Below are 17,500 nucleotides of genomic sequence, written 5' to 3' on the forward strand. Positions count from 1 at the left end.
GAAACCTTGCTCCAATGCCCCCGACAACATCCCCTCTTACTTTCTCAGCACAGCTGCTGAAGCCATTGCCTTTCCCATCTGTATTTTAATCAATCGCTCTATCCAAGAAGGCTATGTACCCCAACTTTGGAAACTGGCCTTCATCTTACCCCTTCACAAAGGGGGCAACAACAATAATATCACAAATTACCTTCCAATCGCCCTCTTATCCCCATCTCCAAAGTACTTGAAAAATGCATCCATCTACAACACCTACCCTATCTTATAGACAGCCACTTACTAACTCCCACACAGCATGGTTTCAGACCAGGCCACAGCATGACCACTGCTCTTCTTTCCTTCCTAGAAACTGTTAACAAAGTCCGTGACTCTGGCTGTACTGTATCTACCCCCCTACTGGACCTCTCTAAGGCCTTTGATACCATCTCACACAAGCTTCTTTTAACTAAACTCTCTAATCTAAACCTATCCCTTTCCTCTCTCAACTGCTTCTCCAGTTACCTCTCAAATAGGCAATAAGCAGTTAAATGGAAAAAAGCCACCTCCCCATTCCTCAACACCCCCACAGGAGTACCACAAGGCTCCATACTGGGTCCCCTTCTGTTTAATATTTTCATAAATGATTTCCACCGCTCAATCCCTAATGCAAACCTTATTCAATACACCAATGATTCAACTATAATCTGTTCTGCCACCTCTATCCCCACTCTCTTAAAACTCACCCAGGATGCATTCTTTACCACTGAACAGTGGATGAGAGACAATCACCTAGCACTCAATGCCTCAAAAACAAAACTTATGTTATTTACCCCTTCCAAAACAACCTCTATTGATACAAACTCATTCTCTATCATCAGCCACAACAATACACCTCTCGAAATAGTATCTGATGCCAAACTATTAGGTGTCCTCATTGATGACCAGCTTAAATTCAACTCCCACCTACAAATAAACATCAAAGAAAACCACCAGAAACTTGGTATGCTCTACCGCCATAGTCACTATCTCACTTCCTCTACTAAATCCACTCTCTCTACCACATTCCTCATCTCTTCCGTCCTATATGGTGCACCACTCCTAACCAACCTGCAATCCCCACTTAAGTCAAAAACCTCCTCCTGCTATAATAAGATTGCCAAGTTTGCCACTAGCCACAAATCTTCTACCCATCACTGTATTGCCCTTCACAAACTAATTTGGTTAGAGCTACTCAATTATCTCACCTACATTCAACTCACTCATGTTCACAAACTCATTTTTAGCCCCTCCCTCTGACCCTCCCTATCCTCCTCCTTTAAAATGCACGTTCCAGAAAGATCCTTAGATCCAACAATCAAAACTTGATAGAATTGCATAAACCCACCCGCGCCCCTGGCAAAAATCTACTATCCTTTGCCCTTGCTCGGCAGTGGAACTCCGTACCACCACCCATCCATACCATCTGTAGTCACTCTTCCTTCAAGACCTCACTCCACTTACATCTAACATCTCTCTGGGAATGCTCCTGCTCCCATCCCACATAATCTCTTCTCTTCTCTATACCTCAGTTATCTCATATACTTCAAACTCATGTTTCTTTGCCTTGTAAAGTAGTAGCAAACATTTACAATAATTCTCAATTTTCTTAATTTTGTTCATATCTTTAAACACTGTGATTTTATTTGTATTTCTGTATTTAATGTGATATAATTACATGATTATAACTTTTATTATTATTATTATGGAGCTTTTCTCCCCAGGACTCCATTGCTTCTTGGCCCAATGGACCATCCTGGCAAACAAACTGCAAATAAAAAAAATATATATATATATATATATCTCTCTCTATATATATATATATATATATATATATGTATATATATATATATCTTTTTTCATTCACTATATCACATTTCACTGAATTTCAAATCACCCACAGCAAATTGTTGAAAGCTCAAATCACTGAAAACTCATTTCACCAAATCACATTTTACTGACTGTAAGTACTGTTGGGAAATAAAATGAATATGCCCTTTTCCCCACTGTAGTGTGATCCTGGAGTTAGTATATATAGTTAGGGGGGTGTGGTTGGCAAAGACCCCCATATTTGGGGGTGTCAGGGGTGTAGCCCCCCACCTAGTTTGCTTTTATATTTATGAATCTCATTTCACTGAAAGCTAACATTATAAAACCAAAAGTATGTGCCTAACTCCATGGTTGCATTACAGTGGGGAAAAGGTCATATACATTTTATTTGCCCAACAGTACTTACATTCAGTGAAATGTGATTCGGTGAAATGAGTTTTCAGTGATTTGAGCTTACAGAGATTTGGTGTGAGTGATTTGAAATTCAGTGAAATGTGTTTTCAGTGAATGAAAGTAGACCCACATATATATATATATATATATATATATATATATATATATATATATATATATATATATATATATATACACACCCCCACACACACACACACACACACACACACACACACACACACACACACACACACACACACACACACACACACACAGAGTTCAGGGGTGTGGAAGATTGCAAGATTGCACCTATCCTGTTGGTGTGCTGGAATTGCTCCCTGCAAAATATATTTTTGTGTTTTGCAACACCAGGGGAATCACTTCTGACTTCACAAGTTTTTGATATTTTGTATTTGAATAATTTTATGTCAATTAAATGGACATGATTAGTGAAAACGAGCCCTGCATCAATAACTTTTATTTTTCCTTGACTATTTTAACACAGATAATGATTGTTATTTATATTGTAAGAAATAAGTAATTCAATGGGTGTTCTTCTGACATGGTGCCTCTTTTCATACTTTTTCCTTTATTGCATTATTTGCCTTGTTGCTGCCATGCTATACCATTTCTGCAACAAAAGTATCCTTGCACTTACTGAAAATTTTAAAATATAATTGCTGCATTAATTAGAATTTATGTTAATTTATTAAACTAGTTATACACCCAGAAAATAATACCTGTTTCTTCATGTCATTTGAGGGGATTTTATAAATAGGAAAAGGGCATTACCCATAAAGGGTCTACTTCACGTTGTCGAAGGCCGACAATATCGAAGTTGATATTGTCAGCACCAGATAAGCGAAAGCAAAAAACATCGAACATTTAAACGGAAATCTCCGTAAGGGGAGATTTCCATTTAGTTCAATATAGTGCAGTCTCTGAGTTTTTATATTTAAATAGGGGGGGGTGGTCATAGCTCCCCACTTGGGGGTGCAGGGTAAGTTTTTATTTATTTTTGTTTTTATGTATTTTTTTTTATCTTTCGATGTTTCAGAATTTGATTATATGGTGTCGACCATATTAGATTCGATATTCTGAAACTTCGATAAGATATAGACAACTCATAAATTATTCACTTTTGGTTGTCCATTTTACAACATTAGGGATGCAAAAAGTTTTATGTCAGAGGATGCCAATATATAAAACTTAAAATATTTACCCTGTTTTATATGGTCATACTTAGATCCTATGAGATCTAGCAGGAGCATTTTCATTCTGTTCTAGCCCATGAAATTTCCAGAGTTTAATATGCCTAAATAAGAGATATGAGATCTAGCAGGAGCATTTTCATTCTGTTATATCCCATGAAACTTCCAGAGTTTAATATGCCTAAACTGTAGCCTTCTCATCCACAGCATACTCCTCTATTCACTTGCTATGTTCCTAATGCTACTACACACTACCTTTATCCCATGTGTATGAATTGCATTTGTTGTAAGACAGAAGTAGTTTTTTTTAAAAAACTGTCTTAACACTTGCTTATACAGAAGAAATGTTTTTTGCTGTGAATGCAGTTAATGAAACACATTTCTAATAAACAGGAAACTATGTAATTAAACCACACACATGTTCATGTGATGTTCCATTTCCTAACCCACCAATATGAATATTCTCATTTTAGGGCATACTTTTCTGGTTTTCATGCAATATGCTAAAACCATTGTGAGCTATCGTGGCTTATCTTTCATTTTGCTATTGTGCATTATGTTCTACAGATCTATTTTTGTAATTCTGTTTTTACGAGGTAAGCTAGTATAAATACAGACATAAAAATAATTGAAATGGTTGTTTTTTCAGTCTTTTTATGGCAAGTAATATTAAAAATATTAACTATATGAGTGCAGTGACAGATCTACTTTTGGACTTGTCTGTGTGATGTAGGGCTCTATAATGGTTTCAAATATCCCTTATATTTCTTTTTCAGCCCTGGATACCCAACCAGTCCAGTTTCCTCCATCAGTGAAAGTCAGTACTGGGCAATCTGTCACTTTAAGCTGTAACATTGTAAATGGTCCTACTTACTGCCAAGATATAGAATGGTATATCTTACAGCATCCAAAAATATTTCGTCATCTGAAAAGTGATAATAAGTCTTCTGTTCTTCGTGGAGTTGAAGAGAGAAACTGTGCTTTAACGATCAAGGATTTGGAAAGAAATTACTCTGGAACTTATTTTTGCTCTGCGTGTAATGCTTTTCTTAGTGCATTTGGAAATGGAACCAAACTGATTGTCTCAAGTAAGATTTAAATGTCTATATTAAACTGCATGCCATATAGCAACTAGTAAGAAGTCAGCTTATGCCACGCATAAAGTTATCTTCTGCTACTCGTATACACTGATTTCCCAATAACCGGTGAATGGGTTTATTCTCAAATATTATCAAAAAAAAAAGAAAGATTGTTGCCATTGTCAGAGCAGAAAACTGTGATGATGATGATGATGGTTTTAATATTGAAGAATAACTTAGACTTTGCCTAGTCCTAACAGATATTATGATGTGTAAAAGCTTACTTTTATAGTAACTTTTGTTTTCTTCCTGATTCAGTGACTTCAAATTAATGTGCTAAAAAACAATTTGATGTTTAGTTTCAGAACTGCCATTAGAGACAGAATGCTATTATAGATAAAAAATGATTTACTGGCTTTCTGTTGTCAGTACTTTAAGAACATACTAGAGCAGTGGAGCTATTAAAATTACAATTTATTCAGCTCACTTTCCTAATGAAATAAGGATGTGCTGTCCCATAGAGAATGTCATCTGCTGCACAACACCCATGCTTGTTAGTGAATAGTTATAACTGTCATTGCAGTATGAACCTAGGCAACATCTTCTAGGAAAACATATGAAAATTAAATGTGACATTTATGTATTTTATGTAGTTGTAAAGTATATGCATGCCAAAATGGAATGTTGTACTTAAACATCACCAGCAACTCACTTTATGCATGTGCATTTAAATTACAAAATGAAGTACTTAATTTTATATTTTTTGTTCTTGAAATGCATTCAAAATTTTATTTTATATAGAAAAATAATGGTACTAGTATACACTAGCACGTTCACCTATGTCAGTATTTATAACAATCATATTTTACACACAATGAGTCAACAAATGTTTGTAGAATTTTAATTTCTTAATAATATTGCAAATGTATTACAATCTGTTTTTAAAGAATTCATGCAAATGTACTATGGTTTGATACAAATGTATTGTGGGATGCATCAATGTGAAAAGTTTGTATTTCACTACCCAAAGGAAATGAAAGCTAGATTGCCACGTGTTCATTTTCATTATTAGTACTGTGATTTTTTTTTCACAGAAGTATAGTTCCTCTTTGATGATAATTCCTATAATCAACATACAAAAAAACAGTAAAAACAAACTAATAATTACACATCTGAGTCCTGTAAGATGGCAAAGTTTTGCTTTTGATATTTAATTACAGCTAGAGGATTCCACATTTTGCAGTATGCTCCTGAGTGTTTTAATGTATAATTGTGTGTGTAATGCTGTTAAGGTAATGATTTTTATGTAGATATAACTTCCGGAGGTGCAAGACTGCAACTAGCAGTAAGAGTTTTGCATCAACAGTACCACAGATAGTGCAGCCACATTTCTTTTTCAGACTTTAATTTATATACTATCTCTTCTATTGTAAAAGTTATTACTTTATTAATAGATCAGTCATATGTCACAAAATGGAAAGATTATTGGGAGCTAATTAGTATGCACTTCATGAAAATCTCATTAACACATAAAAATATGATTGTAAATAACTCCATGTTATGGTTACTAAAGGAATTTTGTACTTCACCTATTACACCTAAACATATGGTTTGTTACCCATTAAATATTATTATTAGTTATCATAACTTTATATTCATGCACCCTATGTATAGGGAATGGAATTTTATTGTATTCCCTATAATGTATACTCAGGGTATGCTTTTGTCATCTACTTCTGAAGGAACTCATTTAGCTATAGATAATGATCTAAAGTACTGGTATCAGTTGATATCTGATAATAAAGTTAAAAATCTAGATTTCTTAAAACAAGAATTTGATCTAAGAGAAACTTGCTGGTTAGAGGTTCAGACCTTTAGACAACATTTCATTAATAAAATAGATTTAATGTCTATAACAGTTAAAGAATCTATTCCAACACTGATTGATTACTTGATATTAAATTTACAACATAAAGTTTCTGATAAAGGTAAACTTTCATACATACATAAAATGATCAGACAAGAAACTTTTTACAGTGTAGATTCATACTGGAATTATTTCACTTCTATTAATGAGGACCCACCAAATCAACAAGATAAACAATATATATTGGAATCTGCTTATAGAACTACGTCTCCCATTGTCTGGAGACTTTATACATGGAAATTTTTACATAGATCTTTTTATACCCCTTTGATGATGAATAAAATAAATAATAAAGATAATTTATGTAAGAGATGTAATGTAGAAATTAATGCTGACTGGGCTCATATGTTTTATGACTGTATAAAATTGAAAGAATACTGGAAGTCAATTAATGAATTTTTGCAGGCTCTTTTTACAGATACGTTCATTATTTCTAAATCTCTTATATTATTCAACACACCTGTACCTCAAAGTGTTAAAAAGGTTAAGCTTCCCTTGTTATGGTCTATTCTAGCAGTGGCTAGGAAAATAATAACTAGAAATTGGATTTCAGATACACCTCCTTCGTTCAATGAATTTAAAAATGTTATGAATATAGTGTGCCATATGGAAATAAACACAATTAGGACAAGAACAAATAGAAAAACATCTTATTATATTGTATGGGATAATTTACAAAATTTGTTAAAAAAATTTTAATTTCAATAGCATGGTATTTTAGTTTAATTAATTGATCTGATTGTAGTGGATGTCTTTGTAAATACTTTAGTTGTTTTGTTGAATATTATAATAATACCTATTTTTAATTACTTGTATAAAATTGTTATGATATTTCTCTTATATGTTAAAACAATAAACCTGTTTTGAAAAAAAAAAGATAGTGCAGCCACGACTGTGAAATGGATGAAACAGTACCACAGAAAGTGCAGTCCCATTTGTGAAATGTATGAAACAGTAGCAGAGAGTGCATTTGCAACTGTGAAATGTATGAATCAGTACCAAAGAGTGTACAGTCACTGCTGTAAAACGTATGAAATAATACCACAGAGAGTGCAGTCACACTGTGAAATGTATGCAGTAGTACCACATAGATTGAGGTCGCAACTGTGAAATGTATGAAATAGTACCACAGAGAATGCAGTCACAATTGTGAAATGTATGAAAAAGTACCAGAGAGAGAGTACAGTCATAACTGTACAATTTATGAAATAGTAGCACAGAGAGTGCAGTCACAACTGCAGAATGTATGAACTAGAACAAATTATAGTGCAGTCACAACTGTGAAATGTATGAAATAGCACCATAGAGAGTGTGGTGAAATGAATGAAATTATACTAAAGTAAGTGCAGTCCTAACAGCAAAATGTATGAAACAGTACCACAGTGAGTGCAACAGTGAGTGCAGTCATTGTAAAATCTATTAAAGACAACTGGGAATAGTTACCATTTCCTTTGCTGCTGACGTTCATTGTTAATGCAGTTTGTCTAAAGTAGCAGGACACCACAGTCCTTGGCATTAGTAAATGCGATTGAGATTCGCAGAGTGCAACAATCAAGGATGGAGTACTTACATGGCTATAATATCCATGTGTAACCCTTGCTAGTATTGACTTTACTTCTGACAACCTTGTCTGTTTATGCTGAGATAATCTGTTCCAGGGTTTGTATGCAGGAATAGTTGAATGCTTGCTGTACTGCTTGAACAGCCAGATGTACTGTTGACACCATGAAACTTATTGGGATTGCTGTTATGCAAGCAACTTGTTGTGGTAGGGAATTATATGATTAATATCATTTTTTTCCCTTTTACCCATCCATTCAGACTGCTGAAGATGGGTTGTTTTAAGGAGGGTGGAGAGAGAACTTTGAAAAGGAAGAGACCAGTGAACATGTGGGAGACCTAATAGGGCAGGATAAATGATGGCAACCCTTGTAAATACTGCTGACATCCAACATCCATCCATTTGGTGAATAAACATGGCCTTTGCAGCCCTGCCCTCAGTGGCTCTTCAGTATGCATGCCAATGTTGAGAAGTCACTCAAGACTCAAGACTCACTTTTTACATGACTAGACCACATGGGATGAACATAGTAATGTCCACTGTATACAACAGTAGAAAAGTTCTGGGTGTCCTTTAGTGGACAGCTAAATGAAGACACTGTACTTGGATGGATAATATTAAGTTGAGGTTCCTTGAGTTACGTTGGGTAAGTTCACATCACATACTATTGAAAGTCATACAAGGACCTTATTATTTCATAGATGTTTATATTGCCTTATGTTACAGAACTCTGAGTAGGCAATACTTCCTCTGTGAGTCATGTCCCTTGAAGAAATGTGCAACAAATTCAAAATGGCAGCCAGCAAGCTGCATGTTTAAAACACAGTACACATATCAATTGCATGTACATAGAATTCAGTGGCTCTTTCTCACAACAGGAATGTATGGCATAAAAGTAAGACAAGTACTTCTATGGAGAAACTACCTTTCATCATGTCTGTTAGCAGGAACATAATGTGTCTGAGCCACATGTATACCTGCGACTGTATGGCATGTTTACTCCCTGCTAATCATTAGGCTGCATGTATTATTATAGCCATATCTTTTTGTTATTGTTCCATCTAAATAGCATGTCTGACTGTCACTATAGATACCACCAGTCTGACAGATGTGGACATACTGACACAGTCCATAACACAGTTCTGCCGAGTCATAAATACATGCCATTAAGATGGTCTGAAGGCACATCCTTAGCAATAGAGGATGATTATATTGATCAGGACTTCTGATATTAGCTGAAGAAATGTATGGAACTAATAATGACAGTGCCAATGTTCTACCTGCAATGTATGCAAGTCTGTTATGTGCATCAGGGATCACTCAGACCTGCCTCTGGCATAGGATAACCATGAAATTAGAAATGTGTGGGGGAGCATGAAAAACAGAATAATGAGAATTCTACACTGACGCTTTCAGCATCAGGAGGACCTGTTGTGATGTCCAACCAGGCACAATGCCATTCTCCGTACCCCAAAACAAAGGCAAAATGGTGCAGCCATATTCTACATTGTGGCCATGTATAAGACCCACACTACTACATAATGTGCGGGCAACTGTGAAAGTGTAATTGGGGGGTTTGCAGTGTCATGACCTAAGTCTTCACCAAATATGCTGCTTCAAGCCTAAGCTAGGCTTCTCCAAGATGATGTGATACCTGCTTTGCCTTACCACAACTATGTGTGGCTTGGCCCTCATAGGGGGGTTGGGTGGCATAATACTTAAGGTGTTTATCTCACAGGTGCATGGCAGAAGGTTTGATTCACATCTTTTTAACCTATGAACTAAACATATGCTGCATAATACTATAAAACCGAATATGGCCTGGCTATATTAAAGTGGTTGCACTAAAGGAATTTCTTTATTAAAACTAGGTAGCCAAAGTTGTTATTCAACCCATCCTTGTGTAAATCACATAGGCTGTGGCAAAAATACCCATATTGGTTGTGAAAGAGTGCTAACTCTTTGTACAACAAGGCACCCTTAGCAAATGTCAGATTTGAGGCCAATATGCAGCAGCAAACAGTTTTAGCATTCTTGTCTTCACCAGCCTTTGTTCAGCACACTGTAGGTAGGCTTTATTACTCACACTGATGCCTATCCTGTTAGCTATTTCTAAGGTCCTACACAGTTAGTTGTTATATCATGCATACCCGTGATATGGCTGTTAAACGTTAATATTCCCTTGGGGTTGCCTCTTAGCATGTTGTCCATGAGTGTGACTGCCACTAACAGAATCATCCTGGAAGCATAAATTGTCATTCTTCTATAAATCATGCTGTCTGTGCTGTTCTTCTCAGCAGTTTAGATTGGATTTGTACCTGTAATAATAGGCATTTGACAGTTTCTATAGAAGACTATTTTGGACAGTTTACATGATACATGCATTACAGGGCATGTATTTAATTACAGGAATTCATAACAGACTTTTACACCTTCTAGACTCTGTATATTTAATTTCCATTCCTCTTCTTCCAGCAACACTTCCTGAAGCACCAATGATTCAGGGTAAAACCATGAACAGCAATGGTGATGCTGGCATTTTGTGAATCAATTCCAGTATGAACACAGGCCATACATTCTTGGGCTTGGTAGTCTCAAACTCTGAGGTAGGTGTGTGTTTGTGTGTGTGTGTGTGTGTGTGTGTGTGTGTGTGTGTGTGTGTGTGTGTGTGTGTTTGTATATTGTGTGTGTGTGTGTATATATATCATTCTATGGGCCTTGGATTTTTATATAAAGTCCACCTTTGCTTTCTGAGCTTTTACTGTTTTTAGACAGGTCTGCCTGAGGTAGTTATATGGAGAGAATAGGAACTTTGGTAAAATAATTTTTTTGATTGTTTTCCTATTTGACAGGAGTGGTAGCTTTATCATCTTGCTGTGTATGATAGTCCACTGTAGGTTTTGCAATAAAGACTTCAGATTATTGAACACTTTAAATTTTTTTTTGGGGGGGGGTCCCACTTCATCAATAGCTATCATGCCTTCACCTTGTGCAATGAATGAGAACCAAGAGGTGAGAGCAGTTCTGTTATGTACTGGAAGTGTGGGGCTTTTTTGTATGTTCTCTTTTTCCCCCAGCAGTCTACATGCTGCACCATCACTGATCCTAGCAGATACATGAATGAAATTTCACATGCTGAATCTCCTGGCCAATCAGCGCACAGCTTGCATTGTGTGCACACAGAATCCTTGCTATGGGTGATACTCCTGCAGGTGTTGCCCATGCATCAGGCTAAGCTGCTGTCCCCACTTGGTTTCCTTCAACACCTGTGATTCTAATAATACATTGGGGGTAGAGTAAAGATGTCATCTCTCTATGCGGCATGGTTGGAAAGGCTTCAGATTTTTGTCCTCTAACCTTGACTTATCATGGCACAGATTAGTTATTAGATATCTAAAGACATCATCAATTTATTCTCACTGAATTTCACATGGAATATATCTGTGAAAGTAGTTGAGGTGTCCACAGTTATTTCTAGATGTTGTGGCTGCATGACCACCGGGGCACAATGAATGAAAAAGATATCAGTGAGGAGTGGTGGGGACTGGGATATTTAAACATTCCCAGATCATTCACAGGTGCTGAACCATGAGCTCTGTTGCTAGAAAAAAAGTAGTAATAAGATTGACTTTGTCTAGTCTTTCAACATAAAGTAAAAGTGTAAGAAATGTAACCGTTACTATAACTTTCATCACAGGATCATTGTCCTCCTAAATTCTACACTTTTTGCAGGACTTCCAAATGAATGGCCATTATATTGAAAAAAAAAACAGTTTCCAGATGCCTAAAAGATATTACCTCTATTCAGTTGCAACATTGTCTCATTAACTATATATATTAACTTATAATTTGAACAGATTTGATATTTACTGTGCCTTTAAAAAAGATGCATTTTATTTTTCACTTTAGGCAGCAACCCTCTAAGGGAATGGCCGGTACCTAGGCAAAGATTTTAAGTTCAGTTTGTGAAAGAAAAATAAGGTGGTACATTTTGGAGATGTGGGATCTTTGCTTTCCTTTACAACAGGTAGAGTCAAAGAAAAGGGCATACTAAATAAGTAGATAATATGAAAGAGTTTGCCTTTCAACGCAGATTTTCTTTAGAAGCTTTGGAAATAGGCCTTATAGAATTCTGGTGTTTCCTGGTCCTAGAGACTCACTCGCTGACAAAACTTCATTTAAACTCAGTGCTCCATTTACCTTCTCTCGTTCTTCTGCTAAGATGTGTGTGCTATCTACTAAATGCATGAAGGCTGCAGGCTACTTGGGTGCAGATGCAGAACTGTGATCTTAGATAAATGAAGTTCTGAAAAGTTTCTTGCATGATCTGATTAATTTATGGATCAGCAAAGTGAATTATCCTCCTCATTATCCCTCAAATTAAAAACTGCCTTGTTTGCTCTTCTACTCCAAAATGAGCTGCCAGCAATTTGCAGGATGGAGTTCCCTTTTCCCTGCTCCCAGCCTCAGCTGTTCACATCAGTGATGTAGCCCCACAGAGTTAATTACACTAATCCTTTGTTTGCCTGTCTTACCTGCCATTGCAGTTCATCATACCTTCATCAATATTTTCACATCTAAGAACAATTGTTGCTCAGGGTTTCTAACTGGTCCTGCCACACAGTCATCTTTTGGTCCTTAGACTTCAATATTCCCATATAAATCATTTTACCTTCAGTTTAAAATCTTCTACAGTACTTCCTCCAATATCTCCACATTACCTCACAGTACTCAGTAGATATGATGTGGTGCCTTTTACTGGGCCAACACAGTTTTAACAGTACAGCTGCTTAAACTTTCAATTAATAAGTCCTTCATCTGGAGGTAAACATACAGACAAAACAGACAACTATAAGAAAATTGGGGTGAAGGGAGCAGCTGCCCAGGTACAAGCTGATAGGAGGCAAAACTGGCAAGTGTAGATAGTGTGGGAGTGCAGCATCAACATTGTTTAATGAAGCTACAAATTTATTGCTAATATTGCTACTTTATAAATATATGCTAATATTGCATTTCTGGTCATGGCTGAGACACTGAAAGGTATTTAGTAATGCATTCTGAGGCTTGATTGTAAAGAACTTTTTATAGCAATTTTGTTAGGGATGGACTCAGGGAAATGGGCATGAAATCTGAAGTATGTTAGCTGACATTTTTGATAGAGAAAAGGCAAGGGCTTTTTCCACACGTTTTTATATTTTTGTAGGAACGTAAGAACAAAGCACAACAGAAAAAAACAAATGAATAAAAAGAATGCAATACAGTGCTACTTGTGTAAACTTAAAACAAAAAGAAACACAAGCAGAATGGGTAGATTAAAACTAAGCTAGTTTTTCATTAAATATTTAAGTATTTAATAAAACAAAGAGTGGCTCGTTTATTAATCAATCCCTTCTACTTGTGTTGTATTTTAAATTGTGTTTTTTGTTTGTTTTCAAATGAAAGAAAAGCATGAATCATTAGCTTTTGTTACAAGAGTGGTGTAATACTCACTGAAGCTAATATGTCCAAAACAAAGCTGATCTGACAAGGCATCAGCAAGCTTTTCTATTTAAGAAAAACTAATTTAATGTGGTTTGGAGTGGAGTGGAGTGGATTGGCATATTGGTGACTTGACTGTGGTATGGTAGTAATGAACTCAGTGCTGATGTCTTCAGCAATAAAAGAGGGATTCATATGTGAGTTATTAGAGCTTAATATATATATATATATATATATATATATATATATATATATATATATATATATATATATATATATATATCAAACCAACATTGTTTGGTATTATAGCATAGATAAGATTGTTTTCCTTAAATGAACATTTTTTTTCCTCTCTTTGTGCTTTGCTTTTAGCTTGTTTTCTAATATTATTACATTTTTTATTCTAAGAACTAAACTATTATTACATTTTGTATTCTAAGAATAGACATTTTTCATTTTCCAGGTAAAATCCCTTCATCCTAAACCTGAAATGGGGAAACCCAGTGTTTCTTATTTACTCTATATGGCTAAAGACTGTGAGTGCTCTTCACTTTGTAGGTTATGTAGGATATCGTTGAGGATCATGCAGGCTGGGTCAGTAGTATGAACCTGAAATAAATTAGACCAATTAGTATCCATTAATTTAAGTTTTAGGCATATGTATTCCCTGAGGGCCTGCCTTGGGGTGGGGGAAATGCATAAGGGGTACTTATGTATGTTTGAGATTTAATTAAAAGCTAAAAAGCACCAGTATATTGAGTTAGGGAGAATTACTATAGGTTTGTTGATTTTGAAAGGATTAAATGTGTTTAATCTGTCAAAAAATGTGGTTATTTGATTATAAGGCCACGGGTAGTATAATACAATAGGGTATCTTATTTTGCAGCTCAGCATAGTTAACATTTAGATCACCAAGCAGAAGCATGTTCATTTTCAGAAGGAATATGCGAGTAGACAGTTTGAAGGATGTTATAGATGTTACCTGGGGAGGGGAAATAATAGACCAAGGCTATATTGAGTCTGGTAAAATTATAAATTAAAAGATCAGGGATGAGTACATTTGGGAAACATTAATCAAAGCCATTGGAGGATGTCACACCAGTGTATGAAAAATTAGATTTTGTGAGTAGATGGCATCTTCCTATAATAGGATTGCTTGTCTTGTCTTTGTGGATTATGTCAAATCTACAAAGTGGAAATATGAGACTGAGATTTTATTTGGAACCAAGTTTTGCAAAGTTCAATAATTCCAACATTGATTTGGAGCATACATGCAAAGATATCATCTATTTTATTGTTTATTTTGCCAAAGATTCTTAAGGTCAGAGTGGTATCTTTGGGAAGGGTTATTTGGAGAAAAACATGCATAGAATAGATTATTGGTAAACAATGTACAGCAGCCAGGATTCAATTTTCTGTCAACTGAAAGAAGCAGAAGGAGCTAAAATATGTGCTATGATCATTTTTAAGGGAAATACAGAAAAAAATTTCAGCAAGAAATAATCTTTGGAAGGAATTATTTGAGGAAAAAAATGTCAAAAATATGGATAAGCTGAGAAAGGAGATACTGTAAGGAGAAGATTCTAAGGAAAGTGTTTTTCTTTAATAATAGGCTGAGGAAGTCATAGAATAATTTAAATGAAAGAACAATGACAGAAGACTAGTGGAGGTTGCTAGTTGCTAAGAATTGATTACATTGTTATACAGGGTATGAATATAATTTTTACAGGCAAAAAGAAGATTGGGATTAGTAATAAATAAGAAAGTGGGGAAAGGAATAGAGACTCCATACAATGAAGCAGCAAAAAGAAAGTTTGCTGGTACCACATCTGATTGTTTGCTGCAAAAGACTGTAATGAATAAAGGTAGCAGGAGAAGAGTAGTAACAGTAAAACGCACAGCTGCCAGTACGATGCTGAAGTAAGAATGAATGGGAGTGGAAACGTCTGAGAGAAGTAAGAAGCAGGAAGGGAGTCAGGAAGATCACCAGGTATTTACCTCTAATAGAATTAAACTGTTTGCACAAAGACTTTGAATATAGAAAGGAAAGGAAAGGTAGGGAAAAATTATAACTACACTACAAAATAGACACCGGGGCAGTGTATTAAGAGTATAGGTGGGTGAGAAAAGGAAGTAGGTAGAGACTTGAGCTACATGGCTAAGTTGCCACAATTGCTATATAAATCCATTGGTTATTTTCCTGACATTAGATTTCAAGTTGGTTGGTCCTCCATACAAGTATTGACATTCCAGAAAGAGATATCAGTGGCTATACCACAGTCCTGAGGTATTAGAAATGAGGCATACATTTTAGTAATGGAAACTTTTTCTTTTTCAATTGTCCATTGTTTTAATACTGGCATTCAAAGGTATATTGACTTATTTAAATGTGGTTTTGTTGCTTGGGGTGTTTGCTGTTTTTCATAAATGCATTTAGTTTTGAAGAATATTATGTCAATGATTACTCATAGGGTCAGCACATTCAAGTTATCTGCCAGACACTTAACTTTGTGGTCTGACAGAAACATTTCTCATAGCCTTATTGCCTTCCTTTATTAGCAATTGTTACATGTCAGTTACCTGGGTTGTCAGTGGTCTGTACTCTTCTAGGCTAATCAATGCAGAAGACCCATTTGACAATTTACTCATGCAGACTTCCCTGTAATTAATATTAGGCTTCAGAAGTTCCACTCAAACAACCCTTCTAACTATAAATTGTCACTTCTTCAATAATTTTCTCCATGTTCAGTTCCTGAATGCTGATACTATAATGCTTATTTTATTAATCTCGTGTCGTATTCCTTCCCAGTTTATCTCAATGTCTGGGGCATTGCAGCCACTTGATTTTAGACAGTGCTCAACACACTCTTTACTACTTCAGTATCTATACTCACACCTCCAAGACTATCTTGTAGGCCTTCTGTCTTATTTTTGATTGTATTCAGCAAGCTTGTACTTCATCTGTTTGGTACCCAGAGTCTGAAACTTCTTTTCTGCAGGCCACATGTATTAAGTCATGCATACACATACATAGGTGTATGTGTGTGTATGTGTGTGATAGTTCGTCATGTGCTCATTAACTTGAGCCCTAATTGATCAAGCATAAAATCCTGAGATTACAGTGCAGTGGGGAAAGGGCAACTTCCCAATCTATGGCAATGACTCAGAATAAAAGTCAGTCTCCCAGATTTACTAATCTTCTGTGCAGGAAGTCTAGTCTAGTCCTGCATGGAAGCGGCTGGTTAGGAGCAGGATGGCAGCACGCCATGCATAGTAATGAAGGCGCGCCGCCCAAGCACCCAGGCTACATGGAGCGTGTGCATGTGCATGTGCATGGGGTGTGTCTGAGAGCAGACCCCACAGAATAAACATGCCCCTGCAATGCTGAACAGCAGAAAGTGGAAATAAATGAGCAATACCACTCATAGGTGTCCACATATCCCCAGCAACAGTCCCTCATGCGTACAACAGCAACAGGACATAAAGATGAAAAGAAGAAACTCCCGTATTGTTGTCTAATGCTCCAAGTACAGCTAACTGTAGGTGAGTGTGTGTGCCCAATGCATAGCCACGGTGAAAGCAGCCAAAATGCTGAAGAGGATAACAAGGACGATATATGCAAATGAAGCATGACAGTAAAAGTGTAGTGGGCAGAGCATTCGCCTAATGAGCAGGTATTCCCAGTTCGAGTCCCAGCAAAACTCAGTCTATTTTACACAGCAAAGCATGGTAGAAGCAAAATCTATAAGCAAAACCCACTAAATAACACACATTTTTATGAACAGTAGTATTGCAGGAAATGCACATGTGAAGAGTCAGTATCATAATGAATAAGGCAGCAGTAAGCAGGCGTAAGCAAAGATAAGCAGTAGTAAGCATATGTAAGCACTAGTAAGCATGTGCCAGTGCATTTGCCCAGGGTTAAGCACTGCCGTCAAAGAATAAGCTAAGGAGAAGCTCACTGGGTGGACAGCACTGTGACCGGAAGTTAGCAGTACTTACCTTT

General features: G+C 36.1%; 1 protein-coding gene across 1 annotated transcript in view; it reads left to right on the plus strand.

Moving 5' to 3' along the window:
* The first annotated feature begins 3,951 nt into the window (after nt 1-3,951).
* The window catches only part of LOC122808337 (immunoglobulin lambda-1 light chain-like), a 45,606-nt gene continuing 32,057 nt past the window's right edge, over nt 3,952-17,500 (plus strand). Inside the window, exons 1-2 of the mRNA XM_044079303.1 lie at nt 3,952-4,045; nt 4,226-4,537. Of these exons, the coding sequence (XP_043935238.1) occupies nt 4,006-4,045; nt 4,226-4,537 (352 nt within the window). The 5' untranslated portion in view covers nt 3,952-4,005. The remainder of the gene's footprint in view (nt 4,046-4,225; nt 4,538-17,500) is intronic.

Source organism: Protopterus annectens, chromosome 8.part0 (assembly GCF_019279795.1).
Source record: "Protopterus annectens isolate FY-2018-M chromosome 8.part0, PAN1.0, whole genome shotgun sequence".
NCBI lineage: Eukaryota > Metazoa > Chordata > Ceratodontiformes > Protopteridae > Protopterus > Protopterus annectens.